At 37.7% G+C, this 13851-nt stretch overlaps 1 protein-coding gene across 7 annotated transcripts in view; it reads left to right on the forward strand.

Annotated features, from left to right (window-relative positions):
* KLRG1 (killer cell lectin like receptor G1) overlaps positions 1–13851 on the forward strand; it is a 45013-nt gene that overhangs the window by 7414 nt on the left and 23748 nt on the right. For 4 of the 7 annotated variants that reach the window (XM_031041105.2, XM_031041103.2, XM_081821169.1 and 1 more), the window contains exons 2-3: positions 4952–5000; positions 13234–13338. Coding sequence is in view for 2 of the 7 variants with exons in the window: in XM_081821167.1 (XP_081677293.1) it covers positions 2526–2690; positions 4952–5000; positions 13234–13338 (319 nt within the window). In the remaining 5 variants the exon portion in view is untranslated. Of the gene's footprint in view, positions 1–2286; positions 2691–3170; positions 3393–4757; positions 5001–13233; positions 13339–13851 lie in introns of those variants that run through there. The other 3 variants (XM_081821167.1, XM_081821170.1, XM_081821168.1) reach the window with 3 other exon arrangements.

Genomic DNA, 13851 nt, shown 5'->3' on the forward strand with positions numbered 1-13851 from the left:
ATCATGACCTGAGCCGAAGGCAGACGCTTAACCGTCTGAGCCACCCAGGCACCCTAAATAAATAAAATCTTAAAAAAAAACAAACTTGGGGGGCGCCTGGGTGGCTCAGTCGTTAAGCGTCTGCCTTCGACTCAGGTCATGATCCCAGGGTCCTGGGATCGAGCCCCGCATCGGGCTCCCTGCCCGGCGGGAGGCCTGCTTCTCCCTCTCCCACTCCCCCTGCTTGTGTTCCCTCTCTAGCTGTCTCTCTCTCTGTCAAATAAATAAATAAAATCTTTAAAAAAAAAAAAATGTTAAAAAAAAAAAACTTGGGAAAGATACAAACTGATCTACGGTGAAAAAAGGCAGATCAGTGGATGCCTAGAGAAAGGAGGGGCAGAAGGGCAGTAGTACAGAGTACATAAGTAAACTTTCGGGGGTGACAGATATGTTTATTTTCTTGATTGTGGTGATGGTTTCATTGATGCATACATACGTGCTAACTGGACCTCAATAAAGCTATTAAAAAATAATATATACTTGAGGGGTGCCTGGCTGGCTCAGTCAGAGTGTGTGACTCTTGATCTTGGGGTTGTGAGTTCAAGCCCCATGTTGGGTATAGGAGCCTACTTAAAAAAAAAATGTTTATGTGAAATTTGTTAGAGTAGATTTCGGGGTGCCTGGGTGGCTCAGTTGGCTAAGTGTCTGCCTTCGGCTCAGGTCATGATCCAGGGTCCTGGGATCGAGCTCCACGTTGGGCTCCCTGTTCAGTGGAGAGCCTGCTTCTCCCTCTCTCTCTGCTGACTGCTTCCCCACATGTGCTCTCTCTCTAATAAATAAATAAAATCTTTAAAAAAAGAGTAGATTTCAAGTGTTCTGAACACACACCCACACACACAAATGGTAACTGTTAGAAGTATTGAATATGTTAGTTTGTGGTAATCATTTCACAATGTGTTCTTGTATCAAAAGTGCCACGTTATAGGCTTTAAATATATACATTTTTTAAATTTAATTAACATAATAGTGTATTATTAGTTTCGGAGGTAGAATTCAGTGATCCATCAGTTGCATACAACACCCAGTGCTCATTACATGGAGTACCCTCCTTAATGCCCATCACCCAGTTACTCCATCCCCCCACCCACCTCCCCTCTGGCGACCCTCAGGTTGTTCCCCATAATTAAGAGTCTCTTATGGTTTGCCTCCCTGTTTTCCTCTTAGTTTATTTTTCCTTCCCTTCCCCTTCATCTATTTTGTTTCTTAAGTTCCACATATGAGTTAAATTATATGGTGTTTGTCTTTCTCTGACTTATTTTGCTTAGCATGATACCCTCCAGTTCCATCCACATCATTGCAAATGGCAAGATTTCATTCTTTTTGATGGCTGAGTGATAAATATGTACAATTTTAATTATAAATGCATGCAGATAAAAATCAGTCAGTATGAATTCATAGCTCTTTTTTATTCCTGAGTTATAATCCAATACTATTATTTATTTTGTGTTCTAATTGTTTCATTTTTAGCCATTGGGAGCTTTGTCAGCTTGGTTCCTGTGTCCTTCCGACATGCCCTCATCTTTTTTTTTTTTTTTTTTTAGTTTTTGAGTACTTCCTCATTTTCTAGCACTAAAAGACTAAAAGGTGCCCCAGGCTCATCTTGGATTTTCTGTGCCCTGATCCTAGATTTAGTCATTTCCTCAAAAAGCTATGGTTCTTATGCTGCCACCACGGCCTCTTCCTCCTCTTCCTTCTTCTTCAGCTATCTTAACTGTTTTTAAGTGTACAGTTCAGCAGTGTTAAATATTGTTATGGACTTAATATTTGTGTCCCCTTCCATCCCCAAAGTCATTTGTTGGAACCTTAACCTCCAGTGTGGCTTTATTCTTTATTTTGTGATGGGGACTCTAAATGTTAGAGGATTTTTGTCCCCTTAGTTCCCAGGTTCTTGGTCACGCTGCTTTGAAGAATGAAGAGGTAGACCAGATGGAGAGTGGTGGGCAGCAAAGCAGTTTGTTGAGCAAAAGTATAAAGCTCCCGCAGAGGGAGGGGGGTCTGAGGGGGTTGCCCCCAGAGTTTCTAAGTTTAGGGGGTTTTGTGAGCTCTTTTGCAGAACTATCTTCAGCAATCAGGGTGTGCTGAGTTGTGCCAATTAGGGCTTTGGTCATGTATCTGTGTACCTATTAGGTTAATGTCTCTGTGCTGATGGTCTTTTTTTGCTGACGTCTGGGGGCTTATGTCTTCACTGCCCCTTGACTGTGATATTGACAAATGCTTTTGTGGTTAATTGTCTTATTTTAGGACGTTTTGGAGAAGTCATTTCTGCAAAGGCTGCAAAGCAGAATGCTAGTGTGGTCCTGTCTAAGCTGCAAAACAGGATGTCAGTGCTATTTCATTTTAGCTGTCCTGACTCCATATTTTCTTGTTGGGGACCCTGGCTCTGACTACCTAACTGTCCAACTAACTCCTAACATAAGGAAATAATTAAAGTTAAAATAGGTCACGATGGTGGGGTTCTGATCTGTTAGAATTAGTATCCTTATAAGATGAGCCACCAGAGAACTTGCTTGCTCGCTCTCTTCCTGTACACATGCACTGAGGAAAGGCCACGGGAAACCACGGTGAGAAGGACACTGCAACCCAATGGGGGAGTTCTCAGCAGATATCAACCCTGCAGGCAGCTTCATCTTGGACTTCCAGTGTCCCCAGCTGTGAGCAAATAAATTTCTGTTGTTTAAGTTACCCAGTCTAGGGTATTTTGTTATGGCCGCCTAAGCAGACTGATACACACACGTATATTCACCTTGTACAACAGAGCTCCAGAAGTTTCTCATCTTGTGGCACTGAAGCTATAACCATTAAATAACTTCCCCATTCCTCCCGCTCCCCAGCTCCAGCAATCACCATTCTATTTTCTGTTTTTATGAATTGACTACTTTAGATATCTCATGTATATGGAATCATAGAGTATTTGTGTGTGTGTGTGATGGACTTATTTCATTTATCATAATGTCTTCAAGATTCCTCCATGTTGTAGAGTGACACAATTTTCTTCCTTTTTAAGATTGAATAATATCCCATTTTACGTATAGACCACATTTTGTTTCTGTTGTCTTCTTTTTAAGGGCATCAGCATTTGTTCTTATAGGCAGCTAAATTACTGGTAGATCTTTTTGGTTCTGTCAGGCTTTACTTTTTTTTCCCTCGGTTCATGCTGATCAGCACTGCATCACCTCGGGTCTCTACTGGCTGTTGGCCCTGCAGGAGACCATCTCAACGTGGGGGCTGGCAGGGGCTTGTCCCCTGCCTGTGCAGCCTAGCTCTTAGCCAAGGACCATGGTGGATTCCTATATCATTTTTTGGACACCTCTCTCGGCAGTCTCTCATCAGTTACCCTGCCCTGCAAACCCCAGGCACGTAAACAGCTCAAAACTTGCATCTCTGCCTCCTCTGTTTAGGATTCATTTTCCTGCTTTGGGCCAGAAAGTGCCCCGAGGTAGGGTAATGCCAGGGTGATACTGGTGCTCACCTTTGCGTGTTCTGTTCTTTCAGGGATCACAGTGCTGCCTATACTTCTCTGCCTGAAAACAGTTGCCTTGTGTGTTTTGTTGTATATAGTTCTTTGGCTGAAGAGCAAGTCCAGTCTTACTCTGTCATGGTGGGAAGCAGGACTATACTAGGTTTTTTGTTTTTTTTTTTAATTATTTAAACTTTTATTATTTTAAAGTAATCTCTATGCCCAATGTGGGGCTCAAACTCGTGACCCTGAGATCAAGAGTCACACACTCTACCAACTGAGCCAGCCAGGTGCCCCAGAGCTATTCTAGTTTTTATTAGTATGCTGTCCCTGCTTTTCATCTCTTTCCTGTCTTGAACTTATGTAGAGTTTTAATTCCATTTCTGTTTTCCTTATTTTAACTTTTTATTAATGTTTCACCTATTAGAAATATATTATTCACCCTTTAGATTGTATTTATTTGATTTGTTCCCCTTAGAGTTGTCTTTGCATACAAAAAGAAGAGAAAAAGGAGAGAAAATTTAATGGAATTTCTGACCTGGTCAAGTGTAAAGATTAGAGCACAATCGGGAAGATATTTGGGGGAACAGAGGGGTACAGCATATTCACAAAACATATATCTGGGAAATAGCTCATTTTCCCCATGATGCCAGGCACATGCAGCCAACAGTCCATTTCTCTTGTCACATATGCTTAACCAAACGCTCCAACATTTGGCATGCATCTATTTTCTCAAAAGGAAACAAAGCAAATATAAAATCTGAGATAAATTCATAACTAAGAACACTGTCATTTTTATTCCAGTTTCCACAATTGAAGTTGCTGGACTTCAGAGCAACTTCTCCTTGCTGAATAGACTTAGTGACATGGGAATCAATTTAATATGTATTTTATGAGTATCTAGAGAGAGTGGTGAGGCAAAAAAAAAAAATCACAGTTTAGAATATTAATTTTTTATTATTGTTATGTTAATCACCATACATTACATCATTAGTTTTTGATGTAGTGTTCCATGATTCATTGTTTGTGCATAACACCCAGTGCTCCATGCAGAACGTGCCCTCTTTAATACCCATCACCAGGCTAACCCATCCTCCCACCCCCCCTCCCCTCTAGAACCCTCAGTTTGTTTTTCAGAGTCCATCGTCTCTCATAGTTCGTCTCCCCCTCCAATTTCCCCCCTTCATTCTTCCCCCTTCATTAGAATATTAATTTCTTAATCAGCTCCAGATTTGGAGTCATTTCCTGAAAAATTACTTCTGTTTTTATCATGCTGGACCATTTGAAAAAAAAACAAAACTTGAAAACCTTCAAATTTCCTGCTTGCAGTTTAGACATTGGGCTGTTTCCTCACTGACATGTGTCTCTTCACACTTCTGTAATTTTACTTTCTCAACTGAATGTGAATGATATTAGTTGGAGATGACTGACAATGATATTTATTCTGTGTTACAGTTGTCTACTGAACCTCAAGCCCAGAATGACTACAGACCACAGCAAAAAGGTAAGTTAATCAAGTTAGTGTGCAAAACCATGCACAGTGCCCATAGACTAAGGGATGAGTGGGAGGTAGAATAAGTTTGGAGGAGAGGATGCAGAAAAATCAAGGGTAATTTGAAGGAATACATTTGGTTCAGTTGGAAGTCCAGGCTTGGGATATGAAAATCTGGTATACGATCAAGGATCTGATCTTAGTTAAGTCTCAGGTAAAGTCTTTTCTGACTGTTCACTTCTAAGGTCTCATCTATGAAACCCAAGCTAAGGCTGTTTAAATTCTAAGTACCTCTGTTTTTCTGACTATTAAATTGGGAGAAAGACCTCAGTAACTTTGCTAATGGGTAATAGTAAGAGTTTGTCAGAAAAGAAGCTGATTCACATTACCTAGGTTCCCCTCCCACAGTATTGCACCAGAGTGTGACAGGGATAGGAAGAAGGCATTAAGAATACTACAAATAAACAAGTCTGTTGGGAATCACTTGTAGACTCTACTATTTAAGAAGCAAAAATACAATAAGAAGAAAATAGCTGGTTTAATTAACATGTAAAATTGGGTTAATTTGAATTCAGCTGGCACAGCGGATATTAATGTTGGCTTTTTTGTGTGTATGATATTCTGGCTTAAGCCTGTGTGCTTTTATTTCTTCTTGCCCACAGCATGAATAATTTTATTTTTAAAAATCTGATAAAGGCTATTTCAGTCACTTAATTTTTGCTTTGCCAAGTGCTTATGTTATGATCACGTTGAAAAAGGTTTTTGTGTGTATCCATAGTGAAAGACTTAAAAGTGAATGAAATAAAATGTTGAAATACTTCTGAAAAAAAAAAATACTACAAATAAGTATTCCCAGTGACTCTGGGGATTTGAGGATGAAAAAGACATTTTTACGTGGAGCCCTGAGAGAACAGTTTCTGAGACAGGCAGATCATAGTATACGAGCCAAAATTAATATTTGATTTTATATCTTAGGCAATAAACTCCCATAAAGTATGTTCTTTAGTACGGCTTCATCAGCTTTCTCTCTTTTTGCTACATACTCTTATTATTATAATTTTTAGTGTTGTTCTTTGAAAGCATTGCTATAATTTGCTACATCATTCCAGTATACTTGGACATTGAGATTTATTTTCATTACTATAATTTATATGGCATTGGATATTTTCATTTATATATAGATATCTTTCTTTTGGATTATATCTGTACCAATTTCTAAGGAATAGAAACGTTAAGTCAAAGGAATCTACATTCTAGAGTTTAAGTGCAAGGTCACACAGCTGGTGGTAAGTTGAAACTTGAATATAATTATTTTGATTTCTAGGCAAGTGATTTTTTATTTATATACAGTTCACATTGCACATTCTTGTTTGCTGCCAGTATGCTCATTTCCACCCCAGCTTTCCAGGGTACTCTACCTGGGAATAGGAAAACAGACTAGGAGCTTTAAAATTAAATTAAAAATCTCTTTACAAAATTATTACATGTTTATTATGGAAAATAGGGAATCTATGAAAGCAGATATAAGAAAACAAAAATCACTAATAATTTTACAACAACGTGGGATTATTACTGTTACTATTTTGATCTATTTTTGCCTGTCTGTGCCGACGTACTATATATACTCTACTAAGAGGCTTTTAATATGTATATTTCTAAAGTAAATTTAAAAAAAATTTTAAATTTCGCTTAATTTCTTGAATTGGATTGTGGTTACAAAAATGCAGTTAAGTTTTGATACCTTTTTTCATTTCGCATAACATCTAAAATCATTTATTTCATTTAATATTTTACTATAGTGAAAATGTATTTTCTTTTCTTTTCTTTTTTAAGATTTTATTTATTTGTCAGAGAGAGAGAGCTCACAAGCAGGGGGAGCGGCAGGCAGAGGGAGAAGCAGGCTCGCTGCTGAGCAAGGAGCCCCATGCGGGACTCCATCCCAGGACCCTGAGCCAAAGGCAGACGCTTACCCAGCTGAGCCATCCAGGCATCCCGAAAATGTATTTTCTTATGTCACTAGAAATCTAGTGTTTTTGGATGTATCAGTCCAAATATTTATCATGCAGAACTCTCTCATTTTAAAGATACCACTCACTATAAATTTTTCCTTTTTAAAAAGATTTTATTTATTTATTTTAGAGATAGAGAAAGAGAGCATGAGAAGGGGGAGGAGTAGAGGGAGAGGGACAAACAGACTTCATGCTGAGTGCAGAGCCCAACACGGGGGTTGATACCATGCCCTTGGATCATGACCTGAGCCGAAATCAAGAGTGGGACACTTAACCAACTAAGCCACCCAGGCACTCCTCACTATGAATTTCTTTCTTTTAAGAAGTTCAGAATGCTAGGGCGCCTGGGTGGCTCAGTCGTTAAGCGTCTGCCTTCGGCTCAGGTCATGATCCCAGGGTCCTGGGGATCGAGTCCCACATCGGGCTCCCTGCTCGGCGGGAAGCCTGCTTCTCCCTCTCCCACTCCCGCTGCTTGTGTTCCTGCTCTCGCTATCTCGGTCTCTGTCAAATAAATAAATAAAATCTTTAAAAAAAAAAAAGTTCAGAATGCTAAAATAAATTTAAAAAAAGTGTGGGGTGGGGGGCCCTGGGTGGCCCAATTGGTTAGGCATTTGACTCTTGATTTTGGCTCAGGTCATGGTCTCAGGGTTCTGAGACTGAACTCCCTGTCGGGCTCTATGGTGGGCATGGAACCTGCTTAAGATTCTCTTTCTACCTCTCCCTCACTTAACAACAATGATTAAAAAAAAGAAGTTCAGAATGCTTCATGGATATACACACATGTCTCCAGGGTAATTTATCTAAAATTTAAGTAATAAAGTGAGGCCCCAAATAGAATTAATTTCCAAATTTCCAAATTAAAGATTACCAGATAAAAAGGGTCAAAACTAGCCCTTAAATTCTTACTTTATACATTTTTGTTCTTTACAAATAACTCCTACATTGTCAGACTATGAGACCACTATGATTTTGAAATAAAAGTGGGTTAAGAAGAATTTCCATTTTCCAAATGAAGGAAAATAGCATTCTTATATGTAACATAGTTAATATGAAGTAGTGTTCCATCCTTAAATATATCAACCTAAACTCATTGTTTTTTCAGTAATGACAGCTTACAAAGCATTTCTGAGATGTAGGTTATTTTATTTTTATTTAAAATGTAGTTATTTAAATTTTGAATAGGTAATACCCCCACATGGTTCAAAACACAGAAGGTGCAAAAGAAAACAAGGTAAAAAGTATCCCTCCTCTTTTTTTCTTCAGGGACTTATATCCCCTCCCCAGAGGCAAACAACATTATCAGATTCTTTTTTTTTTAAACTTTATTTTTTATTTATTTATTTTTTTAAGATTTTATTTATTTGCGAGAGAGAGAGAATGAGAGACAGAGAGCATGAGAGGGAGGAGGGTCAGAGGGAGAAGCAGGCTCCCCGCCGAGCAGGGAGCCCGATGCGGGACTCGATCCCGGGACTCCAAGATCATGACCTGAGCCGAAGGCAGTCGCTCAACCAACTGAGCCACCATTATCAGATTCTTGTGTCTACTTTCAGAGATACTAGCATACATTGTTCTGCAGAATGTTTCTTTCCCTGTACTATATATCTTTTTTTTTTTTAATTCCCTGTACTATATATCTTGAAAATCACTTCATATCTGTAAAAGAAAGCATGTCTTTATTCCTTTGTTAGAAGTTACATATTCACTTTATGGCTATATCAAAATGTATTTGACTGGTCTATAACATTTTCTCCTAAAAATACTGTTGCCATGAATTGGCTTCTAAATATGACAGTTTTCACATGGGTGAGTATCTGTAGGAAAAAATCCTCAAAGAGAAATTGCTGGATCAAAGGATAAATGCCTTTGCAATTTTTGTAGACGTTGCCAAATTGTCCTTCAAAGAGGTTGTACCAATTAATATTTTCACCACTAAAGCGTGAAACTGTAAGTCACAATTTCAAAAGAAAAAAGTTTTTTTTTTTTTTTTTTTTAAAGATTAATTTATTTCGGCGCCTGGGTGGCTCAGTCAGTTGGACATCTGCTTTCAGCTCAGGTCATGATCCCAGGGTCCTGGGATCCATTCTCACATCAGGCTCCTTGCTCAGTGAGGAGCCTGCTTCTCCCTCTCCCCCTCCCCCTGCTTATGTTCCCTCTCTCTGTCAAATAAAGAAATATATTATATCTTTAAAAAAAATCTCTAGGGGAACCTGGTGGCTCAATCAGTTAAGCGTCTGCCTTTGGCTCAGGTCATGATCCCAGGGTCCTGGGATCAAGCCCCTCATCAGGCTTCCTCCTCAGGGGGGAGTCTGTCCCTCTCCCTCTGCTCCTCCCCCCTTCTCATGCTCTCTCTCTTTCAAATAAATAAAATCTTTAAAAAAATATATCTTTATGGTTAAAAAAAGTTAAAATAAACAAGGACAATAACATAAATGTAAAGAAAGAAAGAAATCAAGCAAAAGTTTCTGTGGTCCCTAAAATATCCCAGAGAAGGTTAAATTTGGACTTTGATCAGTTAAGGATATCTGTAGTAGTTTATATTAAAAAATATAAACAGAATGTATAGCTTCTAAACTAGTAGTGGGAAAAGAATAAATGATCAATAATACAAAAAGAAAAATAGAAGATTAGGTATAAACACAAATATATCAGCTGTTACATGGACTAAAAGGAACTAAATGCTCCTGTAAAAAGGTGAAGATTGTCAGATTGAATTTAAAAAAGAATCTAATATATGCTGTCAATTAGAAAAAGATCTAACATAATTCAGACAAGTTGAAAGTAAAAGATGGAAAAATATACTGCACAAACATTAACTAAAAGGAAGCTAGTTATTATTTAATTATTATATTGATTATCATGCAAAATAGACTTCAAGGCTGGAAGAATTTCTTGGGAGCAAGAGGGTCATATTTATAAGGACAAAAGTTACAATTCAAATATATATACCTATATTTGCATGTATAGTTTTGTGTCTGCTTAAAACATGGGTGAGTATCTGTAGGAAAGATGCATGACACAAAAACTGAACTATAGGATGGGTTGGCCTGGTGGTGGGTATTGAGGAGGGCACGTTCTGCATGGAGCACTGGGTGTTATGCACAAACAATGAATCATGGAACACTTCATCTAGAACTAATGATGTAATGTATGGGGATTAACATAAGAATAAAAAAAAAAAGAAAAAAAACCTGAACTATAAGAAGAAATGAATAGCTCTGCAGTTATTGTAGGAGACTTCAAGTTTTCTCATAATTGATATAAAAAAGTCAGACAAAAATTTTACAGCATAATTAAATTTTGACACATACAGAATATCATATCCACCAAGTGCAAAATAATTTTTTTCAAACACACAGGGAACATTTGCAAAATTGAATATATAATGGGCATAAAAAAAGTTTAAACAAATTTCAAAGGACTGAAATCATACATGGCGTATCTTCTTTCCTCAGTGTACTTAAGTCAGAAACTAGAAACAACAACAAAGCAAACCAGCAAAAAAGAGGGAATAAACTAACATATTTAGTATTTAATATAATCTATGGTTCAAAGAAGAAGTTGGAAAGAAAATTTAGAACATTTCAACTGAATGATAAAAATCCTAAATACCAAATATGTAGGGTACAGTTAAAGCTGTACTTTTAGGAAACTTCTAGTCTTAAATATTTATATTAAAAAGCCGGAAGGAGGGCGCCTGGGTGGCTCAGTCGGTTAAGCGTCTGCCTTTGGCTCAGGTCATGATCCCAGGGTCCTGGGATCGAGTCCCGCATCGGGCTCCCTGCTCTGCGGGGAGCCTGCTTCTCCCTCTCCTCCCCACTTGTGCTCTCTCTCTCACTATCTCTGTCTCTCTCTCTCAAATAAATAAAATCTAAAAAAAATAAAAAAAAAAAGCTGAAAGGATATGGAGCACCTGGGTGGTGCAGTTGGTTGAGCATCTGACTCTTGGTTTTGGCCCATGTCATGATCTTGGGGGTGTTAGATGGAGCCCCAAGTCGGGCTCCATGCTCAGCATGGAACCTGCTTCAGTTTCTCTCTCTCTCTGCTGCTACCCCAACTTCTAAAATAAATTAATAAATAAATCTTTTTTTAGCTGAAAGGATAAAAATTACTGAGTCAAATATCCATCTAAAAAATAGAATACTTCTTTAATCTATAAAAAAGTAGAAATAAAATACAAAGAAAGTAGAAGCAAATAATATAGTTAACAGCAGAAATTAATAATAAGAAAACACATCCACAAAAAAATAAAATAAATAAAACAGAAAACACGCATATAATAGACATGCAACAATAGAAAAAGTTGGTTCCTTAAAAAACCAAATAAACCAACAACAACAGCAAAAAACAACATACAGATATCTGGCTAGACTTTTAAAAGCTTAGAAGTCACAAATAAATAGGGGATCCAAAAGAATCTATCATATTCAGAGATTTAAGTAAGTTTACTAGATACAAAATGATATATAAAACTCCATTACACTTCCATATCCCAGCAACAAACAGGGAAAAAAAAATAGAAAAAGATACTACTTAAATAGCTTCAACAATATTAAGAAACTACTTATAAATATAACCAAGGATGCCCAAAATTCTAGAGAAATTAAAATTCTTGTATAGTGCATATAAATAAGTGGAGAGAGATTGTGATCATGAATTAGAAGATTTGATATGTTCAGATGTCAAATATTCCAACAGGTCTTCTATTGATTTATAGATTTAACATAATCCTATCCCAAATTTTAATGTAGAGTTGGTGGGGGGGGCAACATTATACAGCTATTTCAGTTAAAACACTGCTGTTGGAATGCCTGGGTGGCTCAGTCGGATAGGCGGCTGCCTTCAGCTCGGGTCATGATCCCAGGATCCTGGGATTGAGTCCCACATCGGGCTCCCTGCCTGCCGCTCCCCCTTCTTGTACTCTCACTCTCTCTCTATCTCTAGCAGATAAATAAATAAAATCTTAAAAAAAAAAAACAAAAACACAACACTGCTGTTGATGCTGGAGTAGACACATAGACCAATGGAATTGAATATAGAGAGGTCAGAAAAGGACATACACATTTTTGGAAACTTCATATATATTGATATTTAAAAATCCAGAAAAATTTATACATATAAATTTTTATATTTTTATATACTTATATCTACAATATTTATATATAAATTATATATATATTAGTAAGTTTATGTATATATAAAAGCACCAACTGCAAGAAAAAGAAAAGGCAGTCTTTTTTAAAGAGAACTCTCTAGAGGGTGAGTTAGAAGAGGCCATTCAGAAAGTGGAAAAAGACACAGAGAAAGAGATGTGATATACTGGTGGTAAGAGGGAGATTTTGAAATGGAGAAGAGAATGAGAATTGCATTATCAATTTTTTTCTAGTCAAAATATGTATTTTTAAAATTGGGTTAAATGGTATTACAGGGGTGCCTGGGTGGTTCAGTGGTTAAGCATCTGCCTTCGGCTCAGGTCATGATCCCAGGGTCCTGGGATCCAGTCTCGAATCAGGCTCCTTGCTCAGTGAGGAGCCTGCTTCTCCTCCTCCCCCTCTTCCTGCTCATGCATTCTCTCTCACGCTCTCTCTTTCTCTCAAATAAATAAAATCTTTAGAAAAAAATAAAGATTAATTTATTTATTTTGGTGGGGAGGGGCAGAGGGAGAGAAAGAATCCTGAGGCAGACTCCCTGCTGAGCAGGGAGCCTGACATGGGGCTTGATCCCAAGACCCTGAGATCGTGACCTGAGCTGAAATTGAGTTGGCTGCTTAACAGACTGAGCCATTCAGTGCCCCCCCAAAAAAGTATTTTTTTTTTTTTTTTTTAAGATTTTATTTATTTATTTGCCAGAGAGAGAGAGAGCACAAGCAGGGGGAGTGGCAGGCAGAGGGAGAAGCAGGCTCAGCACTGAGCAAGGAGCCCGATGCGGGACCCATCCCGGGAGCCTGGGATCATGACCTGAGCCGAAGGCAGACACTTAACCGACTGAGCCACCCAGGCATCCCAAGAAAAAAGTATTCTTCACTTGATAAATGTAGGATGTTCCTTGGTAAAGAGGTGGGTTGTTACTCTAGACTTTAGAGCAAATCCCTGATATCCAGCAAAGAAACTTTTAGGGCCTAGGTCTCAGTTCTCACTAGGCCAAATTTCTTCAAGGCTCCAGATATCCTTCCTTTGCCTTTTCTTTTCCTTCAACTTTTATTCTAACTCAGGATTTTGTTTTGGATTCTGTTTTTGCAGTTTCTTCTTCCAGGTTCCCTCTCTCATGCCATGTGGCAATAGCTTTGGGACTTCTGAACACCATTTTTGTGTGTTTCCTGCTTGTCCAGTGGATTCGCTGCCAGGGTAAGTACTAACTTAAGTTAAAATCTTTTATTTTGCCTATTTTTTTTAAAGTTTATTTATTTAAGTAATCTCTACACTCAATGTGGGGCTTGAACTCATGACCCTGAGATGAAGAGTTGCATGCTCTTCTGACTAAAGTAGTCAGAAGTATCCCTATTTTACCTATATTTTGTTATAAAAGCAACATAACATAACAGAACATTTGAAAAATGAAAAATAATGCCAACAAAATAAATCATCACTTGTACACAACAACATTTCCTGGGTATCGTCTCCTAGGCTTTGACTACAGGCATTTGTGTAAGTATTTATTCTTTTAACAAAGAATATCAAGTCCTCTAAAATTTTCCCCACCTTTTTTTTTTTTTTAAAGTAAGACTGGGTATTATATCATAAACACTTTCCTAATACCATATCTATTATGATAATCAAATTAAAATTGTATTATTTATGTATTGTGTTTAACTTTTCACAAAATAGATATATCAAAATTTAATTAAATATATTCTGCTT

The sequence above is a fragment of the Leptonychotes weddellii genome, chromosome 5, assembly GCF_054177405.1.
Source record: "Leptonychotes weddellii isolate Sample4059 chromosome 5, ASM5417740v2, whole genome shotgun sequence".
NCBI lineage: Eukaryota > Metazoa > Chordata > Mammalia > Carnivora > Phocidae > Leptonychotes > Leptonychotes weddellii.